Source organism: Mustela nigripes, chromosome 4 (assembly GCF_022355385.1).
Source record: "Mustela nigripes isolate SB6536 chromosome 4, MUSNIG.SB6536, whole genome shotgun sequence".
Taxonomy (NCBI): domain Eukaryota; kingdom Metazoa; phylum Chordata; class Mammalia; order Carnivora; family Mustelidae; genus Mustela; species Mustela nigripes.
Genome location: NC_081560.1, coordinates 55,840,351 through 55,857,655, shown reverse-complemented (window position 1 = coordinate 55,857,655; position 17,305 = coordinate 55,840,351). Strand labels below are relative to the sequence as shown.

The 17,305-nt window shown below is 34.3% G+C and overlaps 1 protein-coding gene across 10 annotated transcripts in view; it reads left to right on the top strand.

Annotated features, from left to right (window-relative positions):
* Positions 1 to 17,305, top strand: part of HDAC9 (histone deacetylase 9) — a 936,353-nt gene that overhangs the window by 718,315 nt on the left and 200,733 nt on the right. For all 10 annotated transcript variants that reach the window (XR_009403815.1, XM_059396742.1, XM_059396749.1 and 7 more), the window contains 4 exons: positions 8,826 to 8,881; positions 9,126 to 9,213; positions 14,561 to 14,680; positions 15,035 to 15,132. Coding sequence is in view for 9 of the 10 variants with exons in the window: in XM_059396742.1 (XP_059252725.1) it covers positions 8,826 to 8,881; positions 9,126 to 9,213; positions 14,561 to 14,680; positions 15,035 to 15,132 (362 nt within the window). In the remaining variant the exon portion in view is untranslated. The remainder of the gene's footprint in view (positions 1 to 8,825; positions 8,882 to 9,125; positions 9,214 to 14,560; positions 14,681 to 15,034; positions 15,133 to 17,305) is intronic.

The window sequence follows — 17,305 nt, the reverse complement described above, 5'->3', positions numbered from 1 at the left end:
GTAGAGTTTTTCCATGCTGTGTTTGGTTTTGATACATAGTATTTCAATGAGAACCGATGCATAAATACACTTAGAAACACTTTAGTGTTAATATTTAGACATTGGGAGGTAATTACTGAGTACTAAACCAGCAGTGCACTAAAAGAGAAATTTTAAAAACAGAATTCAGTCAGCTGGTTTGACATGCTCAATTAGTCTTTGGATAGTATGCAGTTACATTATATGTAAAACATTTTTCTAAGCAGGACAGATTTCTTTGATTTTGTTCTTATAGTGTCCCTTGTTCTTATAGTGTCCCAGAATAGAGTTAAAGATTAAGTAAAGATCTAATACCTGATTAAACTACTTTTAACAAAGAAACACAATCTCTTGTCAGTTTATTAATATCACAGAGAACTTTAGTACTACGTACTGCAGTTATGTTTTTATAAAGAATAAATCAGAATTATTAAGTTGCTAACAGGACTACTGGCTATTATGTAGTTTAAGTCCAAATCATTGCTTAATATTTTTGAATGGGTATGAATCTTTGCTTTTCTCTTTTGGATTCTGTATATATTGGCTAATTCTGTTATGTGTTCTTGACTTTTATGTTACTCCTGTCATTTGTGATTAGGCCTTTATTTTCCATGATTTCTGAAACCAAAATTACTCTACAGAGGTTGGAATTAGTAGTAGTTCTTTACTATCCATTGAATACATATTTGGGGATGTTAGCAAAATGAAAATACACATTTCTCCTATCCATGAGACCATCCTCATGAATGCAACTAATAAAATCATCAGATTGTTTTACACTCCAGATTTTCGGTTTCATATGTGCCATGGTTATCTGAGCTTATGTAGAAGAATTTGAACTTCGTAGCTTATGTAGAAGAATTTTACTTTAGGTGAGGTTAAAAAAAAACAAAAAAAAACAACTTTAAAGTGGTTCTAGTGATTTGCTTACTCCCAGCCCTTTACTTGCCTGGTGAGGGTTTTACTATGCATATAAAGATTACATGAAGTTTGACATTTTGGTAAATTTAACCAGAAAATGAAAATTTCACAAGTTACAAAAATAGGGTATAGTCCAGAATGATTGGATTCCTTTCCCTCTCATTCAAATCCATTTTTACATATAGACAATGTCCTAGATTCCCTTTCCATGGCTGTGTATGGGAAGCAAATAGTCTCCTGCATTTCCCCATATGATGACATCAGAGAACACATCCTCCTCTTGAACCAAGAGGAAACATCCATAATACTGATCTAGATAACAACAACCACAACAAAAATATGGTTATGAGAACACCCTGGAAACATTGTTACTGTTAGTGATGCTAAAATACTGCCAAAGCTCTATGATTAGTAATGTTCATGACTGAAGAGAATTTAAAACTTGAAAGAAAAGAGATTTAAAAAATCAGATTATTAAGGCAAAAATTACATTGCCCTTAAATTGATATAAAATCACAGAAAAGTACTTTAACTTTCATTTGCTTAGATTAAGTACTTTTCATAACTGAATAAAATGTAAAGCAGGGAGTTTTTTTATGAAGTAAAGTAGAAAGAAATTCAAAGTTATATAGATAGGTATGTTTTACTACCACATTCTGAGATGCTCAAAAAATTAGATGAAGTGAAAACATCATACAAACCTCAAGGTTTGAGAAAATAATTTTTTTCATAAAATGAAAATTATTATTATTAGCATTAAATGAGAAAATAATAAACTGAGCCTCTGAGTCCTTTATTGTATATAGGTTTTCTTATAGTTGTATAAGCTGGTAGATTATTGAGTGTTTTGGAATATACAGTAAATTGATGATTAAAAAGGCTCATTGAAAAATATTCATTGAAGACATATATATTCTTGAGTCAAGGGAAACACTGGTTCAAGTGGTATCCCATAAAATAAACCATTATGTCAGACAATGGTACAGAAAAATACAAAACAAATTCCATTCAGAATCCACTGTGAAAGTCAGACATTTCTGTAAGAATTATCATTTCATTTGAAACATTTTCCCACTATAGTTAATCAAATCAAAATCTCCATTAATTGTAAGGAACAGAGTATTTTATGTGTTTCTAATAGGTGAACTCCCACAAAAACTGGGATGCAGAAGTTGGGACCTTTGAGATAATGGAGAACTTACAGCCAAGAGCAAATCAACGGAATCACCAGAGGGATAAGAGCCAGAGTAGTATCTATTCACAAATGTATTTTATCATTCTTTACGCCAGGCACTATGTAAGTCTAGGTGATAAAATGGTGAGCCAAGTCATAGAGGGGTGACCGCACTATGGGGAGTATAGATGTAACATTAATTATATAAGTCACAATAATTGAAAATAATGAAAACAAATAATCACACTAAGAGGTACGTCATCATAAACTAAGAGGAGTTCTCAGAAACAAGTGTTGGCAGATCGCTAAGTACGTATTATAGAGGATCTTGATGTTGACCTGCAGGGGCTCAGGGATGGTTTCTCTGTGGAGATAATGGAGCTGAAATATGCAGATGAGGAGGTGTTATCCAGGTAAAGGAAGAGGGTATAGAAATGGAAGGAATTCCATTATGAAGTAGGAGCCTGTGCAAAGGCCTGTGGCTAGGAAAACAGGCACGCTAGAGGAACCAAAAGGCCACTGTGACTGGAGTGGAGAAAGGAAAGTGGATGGTGGTGCAAGATGAAGCTGAAGAGGTAAGCAAAGCCGGGTTGTACAGTGTGGCTAGTCTTCAATGCTTTTTTTCAGGTCCTAGACCATCTAGGATGGAATCCCAGCCCTCTCACTTGCTGGTATGATTCTTGAGCAAGTTCTTTAATCTTTTTGTGCTTTGATTTTGTCATTCGTGAAATGAGGATAATAATGTTATCTGCCCTCAGATGATGTTAGGATTAAATAAGTAATAAAATATTAGAGTTTATTATTTATCACATTTGTATTTGCATTATTTTACGTACTATATAGTACATGATAGCAATATAGTATAACGCTATTATTTGTCACTTTGCCTTGTTTATTTTGTTTTTATTAAGATGAAAGGCTTTTATGTATGTTTTTTATTGTCAAGGCAACAATTCAATATAGGAAACAAATGATTACAGGGGGAAAGGGAAAAGTATAGGTGAGGTGTTTTTGAATAGGTAAGAGACAGTGGGATTAAGTACACAGGGAATTAATTGCTCTTAGGATCAGGGACTGGTAGAAGTAGATGGTTAGATCTGATTATGGAAAGATGAGGAAATTTTATTCTAATTGCTTCTATTTTTTAATTGAAATAAGAAGCTAGGTCATCAGCAAAGGGGAAAAATGAGCAGGGGTTAATGGAGATTTGAAGAAAGAGAAGAAAGTAGAAATAACTCTCCTAAAATATAGAGTTAATTGGCTAAGGAATGTGGTACGATTGCTGGGCATCTTGAAGAGCCTATCTGAGGTTTGTAATCATGACTTCAGAGGAAGACCAGTTATATCATTTTTATATAGGCTTAGTTGCAGGAAGAGAGCAGATGTGAGTTATATTTAATTAGTTTTGTAATTTTATCAGAGGAATGTGTTGAAGGAAGAAAGGGACAAAGTGACTAGAAGTATTTATGGGCTGGATATATGTGCCCCCCAAATTTATAATGTTGAAGCTCTAACTCCTAATGTGACTGTATTTGAAGACCTTTCATCTGGGAGGAGGTGATAAAGGTGACAAGAAGTCGTAGGGGTATGACCCTAATCTGATAGGACTAATGCTCTTATAAAGGGGGACGAGATATAAGAATTCTCTAATTCCCTAGCCTTGTGTGTATACACTCAGAAGAAAGGCCATATAAAGACCCTAGGAAAAAGACAGATATTTGCAGACTGAGAAGAGTGCTTTTAACACAAACCCAACTCTGCCAGACCTTAATCTCAACTTCAGACCTTAATCTCAGCCTCCAGAACTAGAAAAGTAAATTTCTGTTGTTGAAGTCACCCAGCCTGTGGTACTTTGTTATAGTAGCCTGAGTGCATTAATATACCAGGGGAGTATACTGGGGGGAGAAAAGTACAAGATATCTAAAAGTATATGCAAGGAAGTGAATACAGTGATGGACCCTAAAGTCTAACCAGATAAAGAGGGAAGGAATATGGTGATAGGAATGAGTGATGGATAGCAAAAGTTCAGTAAGATCAATGAATTGGAAATCTTGGTTGTAGTTGGGGCGTTAACTGGAAATTAGGATAGTAAGAGAATAGGATGTTTGACATTATGGAATAGATGTCTTATTGAAAATGGCAAGGCCTAGGAATATGACTGTAAGTGGAAGACAGTCATTTAAGACGAGGAATCAGAACTGAAATATCAAGATATTGAACGGAGTGTCTGTATGTATGGCATTGAAATCACTAAGAATAATTACTGGAGGAATGATAGAAAAGCAGAACTTCAAAAGGCAAAATACTCAAGGAGTGGATGTAGACCTAAGTAGATGGATTTGAGTGATATTTAGAATCAAATCAACAGGAATTGGTCATGAAAAAATAACTAACTAAATAAAATAAAGTGAAATGGAGGAAGGTTAGGGCGAGGGAGCCATTAAGGATAATTCATGGGTCTCTGACGTGAGCCACTGTATGAATCATTGGTAAGTTAGAGAAGGCTGGGAGAAGATCGGAAGTTTGATTTTGGATATATTAAATTTGAAGTGAACTTCCAAGTGAATATTTAAGTGAAGATATTGAGTAGGTGGGCTAATAATTTTGGTCCAGTGCTCAGTGGAGGGCTTATCTTAGAAATAGAAATCTGTGAAGTATCTGATGATGGGTGGTAACTGAATCCACAAGAGTGATGGCATTGCCTTGGAAGCAAGTGTGGAAAGAAGAGAAAGAGAAGTCTAAGACTGGGCCATGAATAATTTTAATAATTGATGAGCAAGCTGAGGAGTAGGAGCATTCAAGGGAGACTGATTAGGAAGTGGAAAGAGATAAATAAACCAGTGGAGCATGAAATCACAGAAACCAAGAGAAGAGAGTGTTTTTATTCTTATTTTTATTTATTTATTTATTTGTTTATTTATTTATTTATTTTAGAGTGTTTTTAAAATGAAGATGTAGCCCATAGTGTTTAAAGTTGACCAGGGGTCCCATAGTCTGAGAGCATAATAATGTCTTTGAAATTAGTGACATGGAGGCCATGGTGACCTTAGTAAAAACTTCTTAATGAACTAAGAAAGTGGAAGATAAATCAGAGATAGGTTATTGAGGCAGAGGTGAGGCCAAAGGAGACAGCAAGGTAGACCACCATTTCAAGAATTTTGCTTGCTAAAGGGGAAGAAACATGTAGAAATGAGGGATCAGTGGGATTAAGGATAGAGGCACATAGTATATTATACATATGTATATATTTGTATTGTTTTGATATATATATATATATATAAATTTTTATTTTCAAGATGATGAAAATGAGCTTATTTAAATCTGAATGAAATATATATATAATTTGGAATTTTAATATGAATTTAGTATGTCAGCGAGAAAAACATAACGTAAATGATGGTGGAAAAGTAGGAGGGGATCGGATCCTAACTGCAGGTGGTAAAATTGATCTTAGGAGGACTAACATTTCCTCTAGTGTAACAGGACTGCTTGAGGACTCAGTCTCAGTCATCTTACTGTGTTTATCTTTTCTCTCTGAGTGTGATCTAATCCTTTCTTACAAGAAAGTATTGTGGAGGGTGGGTGCATTGGGTTTTACGTTTCAAAGCATCAGTGAGACCCAAGGAGTACACCAGTTCCGTCTTTTCTGAATGCAGGCTTGCATGGTGTAAGAGAGGAAGCAGCTACCACTTGAGCAGATTGTGGAAGAAGCAGCCCTCTTCAAGGCTTTGGCTGTGGAAAGGGGGTGCACTCAGAAAAGACAGGGAAAATGTAGGGGTGTTTGCCATTAATGAGAACACAGTGGAAGCTTTGGGTGGATCAGAATCATAATGACCCGGAAAAGATTTGTTATTGCAAGAAGATAATTTTCAGCCCCAGATGAAGCAGTTTTAGAAGCAGTTTAGCAGAATGGTGGAGGTTACTTTGGAAAATTATAAAGTGAAAGGCACACTCCTTTCTCAAGGAATTTGGCTATAAGAGAGAGGAGAAAAATAGAAATCAAATACTATTTGACTTTTTTCCCTCTATAAACTAGCTAATTATTTATGTGATTTTTACTTCCATGTTGTTTCTTTTTATTTATTTATTTATTTGACAGAGAGAAATCACAAGTAGATCGAGAGGCAGGCAGAGAGAGAGGAGGAAGCAGGCTCCCTGCTGAGCAGAGAGCCCGATGCAGGACTTGATCCCAGGACCCTGAGATCATGACCCGAGCCAAAGGCAGCGGCTTAACCCACTGAGCCACCCAGGCGCCCCTCCATGTTGTTTCTTAACATGATTTCTATTCAGGTTGATGTTTTTAAATAAATTCTTTATTTTTTAAAGTTATTGTTAAATTCCAGTTGATATACAGTATAAAATTCATAAATAATACTTTCTAAAATCCTTTCGTCCAAGCCATGTCATACTTTTCCCTCCTGCCCAGAATATCCTTTAAAATTTTTCTCTACCTTTATGATCACAGCTCTTCCTATAAGACAAATTCAAATGTACGTTTCAATTTTCTCTTTGTTTTACATCTTCATTGTGAAATAATTAGTGTTTATTGTAAAACCATTTTCAAAAAATATGAAATTATAAATTTAAAATAACCATGCAATACTATCACTCAGTGATATCATAATGTGTCTGTTATTTTTAACACTAATACTTCCAAAGTTGATATCTTTCTCTTCTACTCAGTATTTATAATAGCAAAATTTTAGTGGCTGACTAATATTCCGTGGTATAGATTTACCATAATTCACTTACACATTCTCCTAGTATTAGCTAACTTACGTAATTTCTAGTTTTCCTATTGTAAATAAAACATCTTTTATATAAATGCTTGCCTACAAGCATAGTAACACCTTTAGGGCAAAAATTCTTTAAGTATATTAGTAATTGAAAGGGTAAATGTTTTTTTAAAGGCTCTAAACATATATAGAGATGGATTATTTTCCAGGAATGCTTTAATAAATTATCTTCTCCTGGGCAGCATTTGTGAGTTATGAAGTACCGTTGCATTGTTAGCATAGAGTATTGAAAAAAGAAATCCAATTTCCTGGGTGAAGAAGTGTTTTTCCATTAGGATTTTCATCAACTTTTATTTAATTATTAATTTCGTTGAATATTTTTTCTTATAGTTATTGATCACTGGAAATTTTTCTTCTTTGTATTGTCTTTCCATGCCCTTTCGCTGTAAAACATAGTAGTTTTTTTAAAAAGTGTATTTGTTTTAGTTGAATTGTAAAAGATCATTAGTATTATGAATCCAATTACAGAAATTCATTACATGCTAATTATATTGCTTGTATTATATTTATTTCATCCTGTTACCTTCCTAGTAAGATATATTGCACCTATCATAATCTTTACTTAATAATCTATCCTCAGGATTCCTTTAGCACACTAAAGTGTCACTCTTCAATCTTAAAATTTCAGTCTGTTTGGTCTTGTGTGGTTCATTAAATAGTTTCTCTCATATTAGTCGTTTATTGCCAGAAAGATAGTATTTTAAGAACTGTTATAGGAAATATGTTTTTCACGATTCCCACATTTAAAAATGGTATTGTGTTATTTGACTTCTAGTTTGCTTCTGAGATTATCATTATGTATATGCTCATCAAAATGTGTAACAAATTAATCATTGTATGTTGGTTACCATACATCCTAGAAAAATTTATGTATATTTAAAGTCCTAGGGAATAGATTATTTTTCTTGATATATCTTTATGCTTATAGTAAGATGTAGGAAAAAAATACCCCTGGGGTATATTAAAATCATTTCAAAAGTTTTAGGTTTCTATATTAAAGAAATATCTTTGTGTATGTTACTTGAATCTTGATCTTAGGAGGACTTGATCTTAGGAGTTAAGTGAAAGGTGGTGTGAACCATCTGATGAATGATTTTTTTTCATGTCTAGCAACCCAACTTTTCTGAGCATGCTGGCTTTATAAGGATTTATAGTTCCTTGCCTTCATGCTGGAGTTACTTCAGCTTTCCGTGATGCATTCCAACTAATCTGGAGGTTAAGGCATTCCTTGATCATGGATAGATCTGATTGCTATTCAGCCCTGGAATTCTTTATAAAATTCCAGAACATGGGCTAAAAATTGACTTAGGGAATCCAATAAAGTTGCAAGTCTTGGCAGTCATCCAAGCTAAATTTATAGACTGGAAGAAATATGGGCCTTCCATTGTTCTCTTTTTCACCTTTCTGGGTTTCTTTTGTGTGTATGTGAGTGTGTGAGTATAAATTTATCATTTTGCTGACAATGGAGTGGAAATAACCATTAAGAAAATCCAGCTAAAGAATTTTCACTTTGGATCTTCCCTGGTCTTTCCAAATTTTAACCCAAACCTGCACCAAAGTGAATTTCTTCTTCCTCTGTAGGGTGTTGTTTTCATAAAATAAGAAGTTGTTCTTGAAAATGAATCATGCTAGTATAACAGCTGCTATATATATATTTGCCAGCTAGGTACAACTCCTGAATCCCTGTTCTTCCCCTTGCTCTGTAGGAGCCTTCTTTTTGAGACATGATCTGATAAAATGTTATCATATATATTGTTTCTGTTCATTCTCAGAAAAGGCAGTGGGGTCAAGAAAAGAAGCTCTGAAGGCCTCTTAGAGACTTGAATCTTTTTGTGCACACCTGATGCTCTGTAGTACATGGAGATCCAGGCAATCCTCCCATATCTGAGCATTGAAAACCTGTCTTATTTTTACAGAATGGGTTTGCTGTTGTAAGGCCCCCAGGCCATCATGCTGAAGAATCCACAGCCATGTAAGTACCAGGGACTGTTGCCCATCTCTAAGCACCACGGTTCCTGGCAGTCACCTGCCCCGTGCATGTCTCTGAAGCCTCTAATTGTTAGCAGATGGACTGAAAAATCTTGCAAGGTACTCCCAGAAGCAGATTTATGGCTTCAGAGATCATATAGCATTTTAAAAAATGCTCTGAACATTATTTATAATGGTTTTCCTGGCTGATTTGCTTTCTTATTTCTCTGTTCTTCTCTATTCCACAGGGGTTTCTGCTTTTTTAATTCAGTTGCAATTACCGCCAAATACTTGAGAGACCAACTAAATATAAGCAAGATATTGATTGTAGATCTGGTATGTATTCCTGGACAGAGCTGCATTTTCAGTGACTCTAGATAAAAGGGAGTGTATTTGTATTTCTCTATTAGGTTGTCCTGCTTTTAGCGCTTGCAAACAACTGACGGGTGTGTTTCCTTTGAATGTGGAAACTCATTAAATTCAAGATTGCAGTTCTGAAACCATAAACATTCACGTTTCACTTTCATGGTGTTAACTGCAATTTAATGAGAAGAAGGCGCAGATCAGGGCAACTTTTATGATCCTTAAATGAATTGATACTTCCACAGTTAAAATAACCCAACAGAACCTGAATTTACTTTTCCCTACAGAATATAGACTTTAAATAGTCAGATGTGCTGGAAAGAATGCTGTTGCTTTGGTAACCAATTGGCCATTTCCCTTGGTTAGCAATCATGTTGCTTGTTGTGCAACAGTGGTATTATTAAAACAAGTCAGCATGTCATTCTTTCTGAAAAGATCTGAGATCATGTATGCCAGTTTGGGATGACTCCCGGCAGGAACCCTGAGTGATTAAAAGTCAGAGGCATTAGATTAGTCTTGCATTTTAACATGATGCGTTCTTACACAATAGAGTTATAATTTGCTTAACAAATGGCTTGTTTAAATGCAGATGACACTTGGCATGTTGTCTATAGTATATTCATGAATAATGAGCTGGAGATCTGCCCCATACAGAAAGGCCAACCCAGGAAAGGGCGAAAGAGAGCTGACTGGTGATTTATGAGCCCCGTTTTCGGTTTGCCTCTAGTTCACGAGGAGGTGTAATAGGTTGTCTGACAAAGCATAGACAGGAAATGAACCCTGGCATCCAAAGAGAACCTGCTACATCTGCACTTAATTAATTTTTGCAGGTGATAAAAGATTTAAAGGCAAAATATGTTAAAAGTTTTTTTGAAGTGCAAGGCTTAATAGTCTAAATCTTGTTCATATCTGCACTCATAATTAAATCTTATTCTTATTGGGAAGTCGTGGCCTCACCATCCAGCCCTCTGATTCAGTTAAGCAAGTAAACTAAAGGGTTTTTAGAAAGTATGAACAAAGCCATGTGAAGAAATACTTAGTTGAGTTGAAAAGAAGATAAAAAGAATGAAAGACTGATAACCATTTCTAATGGTTGGTAGGAATGGATGTTTTCCACATACTGTAGTGTCGCTACCCACAAGTACTTTGGTGCTAAGAACTTTCCATGTATTTTCCAAATATGGTAGAGTTTCACTAAAGGTCATAGTTCACCATTAAAAAAAATGTGTTGAAGGCCTAGATATACTACAAAAGCAAGGTCTTTAAAGGTCTTAAAATTTTATAAAAATGAGAACATCAGTACCTCTATTCCTATGTACATACAAAATGACATTTTCATTAATTGGTATTTATAGATTTGTATGATTCTAACATAGTAAATTTAAAAAATAATTTAATACAGTTCTAGTACTATAACTTCTGCTAGAAACATAAGCCAAGAACTTAGAGAAAGGATAGCAGATGAAGACCAAGGATTGTGGAGAAATTTTTCTAAGCTTTCTAAATTTGTCAGAATTATGCAGGAAGGAGATTGGTAAACTGTCCTATCCTTAGAAATCTTTTAGTATTACTTCCTAAGAAATCTACTCTGCTGTCATTTTATGGTTCTATGGAGATAGCAATTGTTAAGAGTCTCTGTGAAAGCACATTTGTGATAACCAAACTCTAAAGTAATGAATTATACAACAGTCTTAGGAGCTAAAATGGCTTGCTTGTGATAGATTTGTCTGTAAAGTTTTTTTTTATATATTTATTATATATCTATGTTAAATATGTAATGTTTATATTCTTATATATTAATACAAGACTGCTCTAGATAATTCGATATGATTATAAAATAAGTTGGTTGGAAGCTCCAAGGAGTGTCCTGTAAGCTTACCGGCCTTTGATTGTAAATTTGCTCTGTTATCCAATCATTAAGGATACTGATTTCCCAGCAGGCTGTAGTAGAGGAGAAGTTTTTGTTTCAAATCCTCTAAATAAAAGTTCTGTCCAAAGGGTTGCCTCTGAGATCACCACCAGCCCGCATATTCTTACTTTCAGGTCTTCCAAATTCTGCAGCTGCAGGGATACTTTGAGGAAATTCCCTTGTTTCTTCCAGCTGCTGAGAAGGAAGTTTTAAAATGCCACGTGGCGCAGAAACATCCGTTCTCCCTGGCTGACAGGTCTATTCTGCAAGTTAGCAAAGGAGGAGTAAAGGTTCTTCAATGGCAAAAGAATTTAATTCCTGCATACCCAAAGTCACATACTTTAGCTCATCAGTGTGAATTGGCTCCACAGATTCTTGGGCCAAGAGAGGGCAAAGCTACTCCATTGTCCAGCGACTAGTTTCAGCATTTTTACATGCCTAGTAAATAGAGTGCCAGAGCTCTAATTCACCGCTTATTTGGGGCGACAGCCAAATTCAGGGGCACTGAATATTTTGGGCAGGAATGATTCTAGTTGATGTGTGGAGCTTATTCATTCCAGTTCTCTTTCTGGGGAGAGTCCAGAGACATTCAGATTGGTGAGGAAAGGGAGCAGGTGCACTTGCTTTTCAACTCACAAAAGATTCTTCATTGTGTTTGGGGCATGAACCATCCCCGAAAGTAGGATTTGCATGTATGATTCAGGTAGCCTTTATGCAATGTGACTTTCAGTTGAAAATAATACCTTTTAGATTTAATTTATTAAAAAGTCACATCATGTGACCTAGATTTGGGGTAAATTCATTGTTAGTTAAGCACCAAATTTAATAATTGTCAAAAGTGCCTATACTAAATAATTATAAGTGACAAAGTAGCTGGTCAAATAGATGATTTATTTAAAGCTCTTTTAACATTATAATGAGAATATATTGGCTCTAAATCCTTATAGAAAATAAATTTTCACAGTATATTTTTAACCAATAAAAATATTGAAATGATTTTTCAGCATTTCCCAGTATATTTTAGAAATAAGGTCAGTTTGAGTCCTTTAGTATTTCAGTTCATCTCATTACCGTAGTAATTCCTCACAGTCACCAACAATTTTCTTACATTAGTTTAGTATATATTTGTTGTTATGGAGAGAAAATTCTGAGATCATACCTGAGTAGTAAGTACTTTTTATAAATATTTTGCAGCAGAGAAAGCTGAAAAAGTATTCTCAAGTTTACACTATAAATTGTTGCCCAAAACTGAAGGCATATTTAGGTTTACCTTTATTCCTAAATACTTTGTGAATATGAACATGAAACCAAAGATTATCCAAGTATTTTCAGAATGGATTTATGTATTTTAATGAATAATGTCTGTTGAACCTTTACTAGAATATAGGCAAGATTATATTTCTTATTCAGAAGTATATGTAATGAGTACCCAACATGTTTTTCAAAAATAAATGATTTTATATCTAAGACAATTCATCATCTTTTATTTGACCTTTTTAAATAAACCATCACAGCATCACTACGGAAATATAAGTAATCAAGGCATTATTTTTCTGGTTTTCAAAGTGTAGACCCATTAAGGGCCAGAGCAAATTTTTCTTACAATGCTGACTAAAAATTCTATCATGTAGTAAAAATGCAGACATTTCTTCCTTGTTGTTTTTCATAGTATCTTGTTTGTCCACCCTCTCGGTATCTAGCAGCAAACTCAAAGACGTGAGTTTGTTTCATTTTTGTTCAGGTAAAGGAAAATAGTTTTAGTATTCTGCCTTCTTTTTATTTTTTATTTTTTTGATCATTCAGAAATCCAGGCATTAGTATATTTTCAGTAAGTTATTTTTTTTTCCCCTGATGTGTATGCCTTGAGCCATAACAAATTTCTGGTTGCATACCTTCCCCAATATTTTATGATTCCTTAACTGATTTTGGATATGTGTATAATGTAAGAAGAGGGGATGATTAGTGTATGTCTACACTGGATAATAAGTTCAATGCAGGCTTTCAGAATCCAATGAAGGGAGGCTTTGGTGGTATTTAGTGAGAGAGTTTTGGACTAAAGATTGAGGTGAAGACAAGTTATATAAACCTCAGTAAGGAGCAGTGATGACCACCACCTTACTTCACAGATTTGCTAACAAGATCAAAGAGGTAATGAATATTAAGTATAAATTAATATATGATGGCTATAAGTTTGGCCTTGAGTGTAAGAAATAGATTCAATTTCTATTTTATTTTATTTCTATTTTATTTTGTTCAGGAGATACTAGGAAACATATTATTTGAGCTTCTTAACACTTGAGGTCCTCCAGTGAAGACATTTTCAAAAATGCTATTATTAGTTTTATTTTTTATATCTCTTTCAGCAATTCCAGTATATGTCTATATCATAAAACAACAGAACCAGCAAATAACTGTAAAGAGTTAAATCATTATTATAACAAATGTCCTAAAAGTTTTTTCATTCATTTTAATGTTATAGGAATTTTTTTTTTCTTTTAAGGGATGGTGTGGTATGGAGGTGGGGGGACAAAAAAGAAGAGAAAGGAGGCTAAGGAGGAGAGCCATGATAGAATATCAAAATTAGGTAGATTGGACAAGTTTGCATGAAGCTCTGTGCCATCTTTTTGCGTGGCCCAAGTGATTTAATAGCTGATGAGCTCATGCTCCTGTGTCTTCAACTCTTGCCATCACGATTTTACCAAAATAAAGTATGAAGTCTTTTTTGCATCTGGCGTCTCTTTTGAAGTAATTCTAACTGCTGAGGGATTGCTAACTGAACTGAATGCTCCAAGAAGGCCAATTTACTCAGCTGGTTGCAAAGCCTTTGACCTTAATGGTGGGACTTGGCAAATCAATGCATACATGTATGTTTAGTGTTCTGTCAAGAATTGTGAAAATGCTCTGTAAGCCATAGATCCTTCTGCAGAATACTAGTTTGTAGTTTAAACATTAGTCTTTCTTCAGAGGCCAATGAGGCTAGTTAATTAAGCCTGAGGGGTTATGAACTGTTGGCAGTTAATAAGTCATAAAATTCCTCCATAAAACAGGATGCGAGATTCCATCACTGAAGCAAAGAGTACAAAGGGCCGGTGTATAAATATCTAATTGTACCAAAGGACTGGGCTTTCTCAATGACTGCTCATCTGGAGTCTCCAGGGCATGTTCGCTGTGGTTTCCTGATTTTTAGAAGCCAGTTTAAAAAATGAGTGCATTAAAGGGTAATTTGCCTGAAAGTTCAGGAAGTAAAGGGGGTGGTGTGGAAGCAAGCTGAACGGGAGAAAGAAGGAGGGACATAGTGAGAAGACAGAAAATGAGAAGGAGGGTGGGGTAGAAAGGGAGCTAGAAATAAGAAAAGTTGTCTCCACGCAGTGAACATGACTGTATTTGTCATCTGTTTTCTTTTCCTTGTAGGATGTTCACCATGGAAATGGTACACAGCAGGCCTTTTATGCTGACCCCAGCATCCTGTATATTTCACTCCATCGCTATGATGAAGGGAACTTTTTCCCTGGCAGTGGAGCCCCAAATGAGGTTCGGTTTATTTCTTTAGAGCCCCACTTTTATTTTTATCTTTCAGGTAATTGCATTGCATGATTACCCCTAATTTTCTTGTCCTTTGCTGGTGTTTTAAATTACACGAGATTACTGAATTGTCCCATGGGACCAAGAACCAGTGCAGAACAAGTGCATAACCCAGAGCACTGGTTGTCAAGCAAGGTTGGGCTGATTTGACATGTTGTTTGATGTTTGTTTCAAGAGCTCACATGTGTTTGTTTTCCTCTCTTTTTGCTTTCTTCCCTGCACCCTCCTCTACCCACTGTGTTGTGGGGTTTTCTGTTTGTTTGTTTTTTGTTTTTGTTTTTGCTTTTGTTTTTTTCTTCCTAGGTTGGAACAGGCCTTGGGGAAGGATACAATATAAATATTGCCTGGACAGGTGGCCTTGATCCCCCCATGGGAGATGTAGAGTACCTTGAAGCATTCAGGTTGGTACTTCTTTTTCTGAAACTAGCAAATTAGAAAAGAAATGTCCATTGAAACGACACCAAATGTAAAAGAGAAATGTAAGCTTTAAATAAGGGAAAGTGGCTAAAGGAGCCATTCCATTAAACGTTCAAAAAACATTTTGTTTTGGGACCTGAATATAGCTCCAAAGCCACATAAAGAATATGTGTAAGAAAAAAGGTACATCAAGACCTACTTGTAGTTGTACAGGTATATTGGCCAATGGCCCAGGCATTCTACGCCCTCTCTGCCAAAATGAGAAGGGGAAAAAATTTATTAAGTAATTCTGGAAACTCGTGCCTATTCTACCAATATTGTCATGTAGAATGGACATTAGCATATTAGATGCTCCGATAAGGCCTTCATTACCCACATAACTTTGTTGAACAGGCATTTCCCAAACTTCACTGGACTACAGATTTCATTTTTCATATAGCACCACTCAATATTCTTGGTTCTGCAGAGCTAGCTTGCTTTTGGAATGTTGGCTTAGGCATCTCATTTCATGGGAGAGTAAATGACTTTTCTCTTTCATAAAATATTTTACCTCTCACATTAAACATCAACTGATTAATTAGTAGTTTTCAGTTTCTGTACAAAATGCATCAAGTAATTTAAATGTATATTTATATATATATAGTGTATTTTGCTACTTGGTCCTTCTAAACAAAGAACTTTTAAAATTAAGCAAGTAATGCAACAAATCAAAAGCTTTCTTTTTGAATATTGAATTTTTTTTTTTTAGAAAAAGGCATATTTTATTGTCTAGCGTTAAAAAAATATTTTCAGTTCTTGGAAAGGACTGTTTTACAGAGAAATATCAGATTGTGTAATACATAGTCACTTGCAAGATTTTAGGAGATTTTAACCCTTTGGTAATGCATGATTTTGGGGTGTTTTGTTTAGTTGAAAACAAAAACCAGCAACTACATAAGAAACCTTAAAAGCATTATTTTAAAATTTATCATTTATAAGTTCCCAAGGGGGAATATCCTATTGCTAATACATTTGAAATGTAAGGAAATAATAGGGAGATTTTTCAGTAAGTGAGTGTGGGTGAGTTTCTGCTGTCCTATATATAATGCATACTTAAAATTTCTCATTTGAGAGTCATTTTTCATTTGAAAACAGGCCTAGGAAAAATGATAGAAAATCGCTTTTTTCAAGAGAATACGTTGAAAGTAAATATATTTGGTTTGGTTTTGGGATATTAAGGAAAATTCTACACACATTCCAGATTTTTACTTTGAAAATATATATATTTATATTCAAATATATACACTATTTATAGAAAAAATAGCTGAAATAACTTTACTTAAAGACTTGTGTTGTCTATGAAGATATTTTAGGTTAATTTACAATAAAACTAAAAAAAACTTCATTAAGAGACTTTCATTATTATTAAGAAATGATAATAAATAATAAATATTAATTATTAAGAGAGTTTCATTATTATAAATTCTGTTTACCTATATTTGCAACTTAAATGTTATTCGTATCTTAGAGGAACTCTAACGGGATAATAGACTTTAATATTATATCACATATGAATTTATTTGTTTACCAAGTTAACTTGATAACTTGCATGATACATTAAGTTCTCAATCTTCCTTAGTTTTTTATTATCATAATACTATTTGGGGTACTATGGCTTTACTTAAAAATGAATTATGCATACCCAGCAGGGAAGGAGAATTTATATTTTGTACTACTTGTTTGCACATCACAAAGTGAATGATGGGTAAGAATGTTTACAAAGAACCCCTGTGAACACAATAATTTTATTAAATAATTAAATAAGTATTAATATTAATTATAATAAAGTATATATTAACATATAACATATTATAACATCTATTATATAACATATATTGTAACATGTTAACATATATTAAGTATATGTTATGTTTTTTGAATGAAAATTAAGTGAATCAGGGCTCCTGAAAGTGACTTAATATCCTCAAGATTGGTACCTTCCTGTTGCCTGAATGTGGACACTTTATATTAGCAAACTTTTCTATAGTTTCCACTGCAGTTACCATTTCTAAGCTTAATTAGAGGAGGCAGTATTATTTAGATAGACTGCAGAAATGTAAAACTGCATCTTTTAATGTTCATAGTTATTTAGGAACCAGATTTAAACCATAATAATTA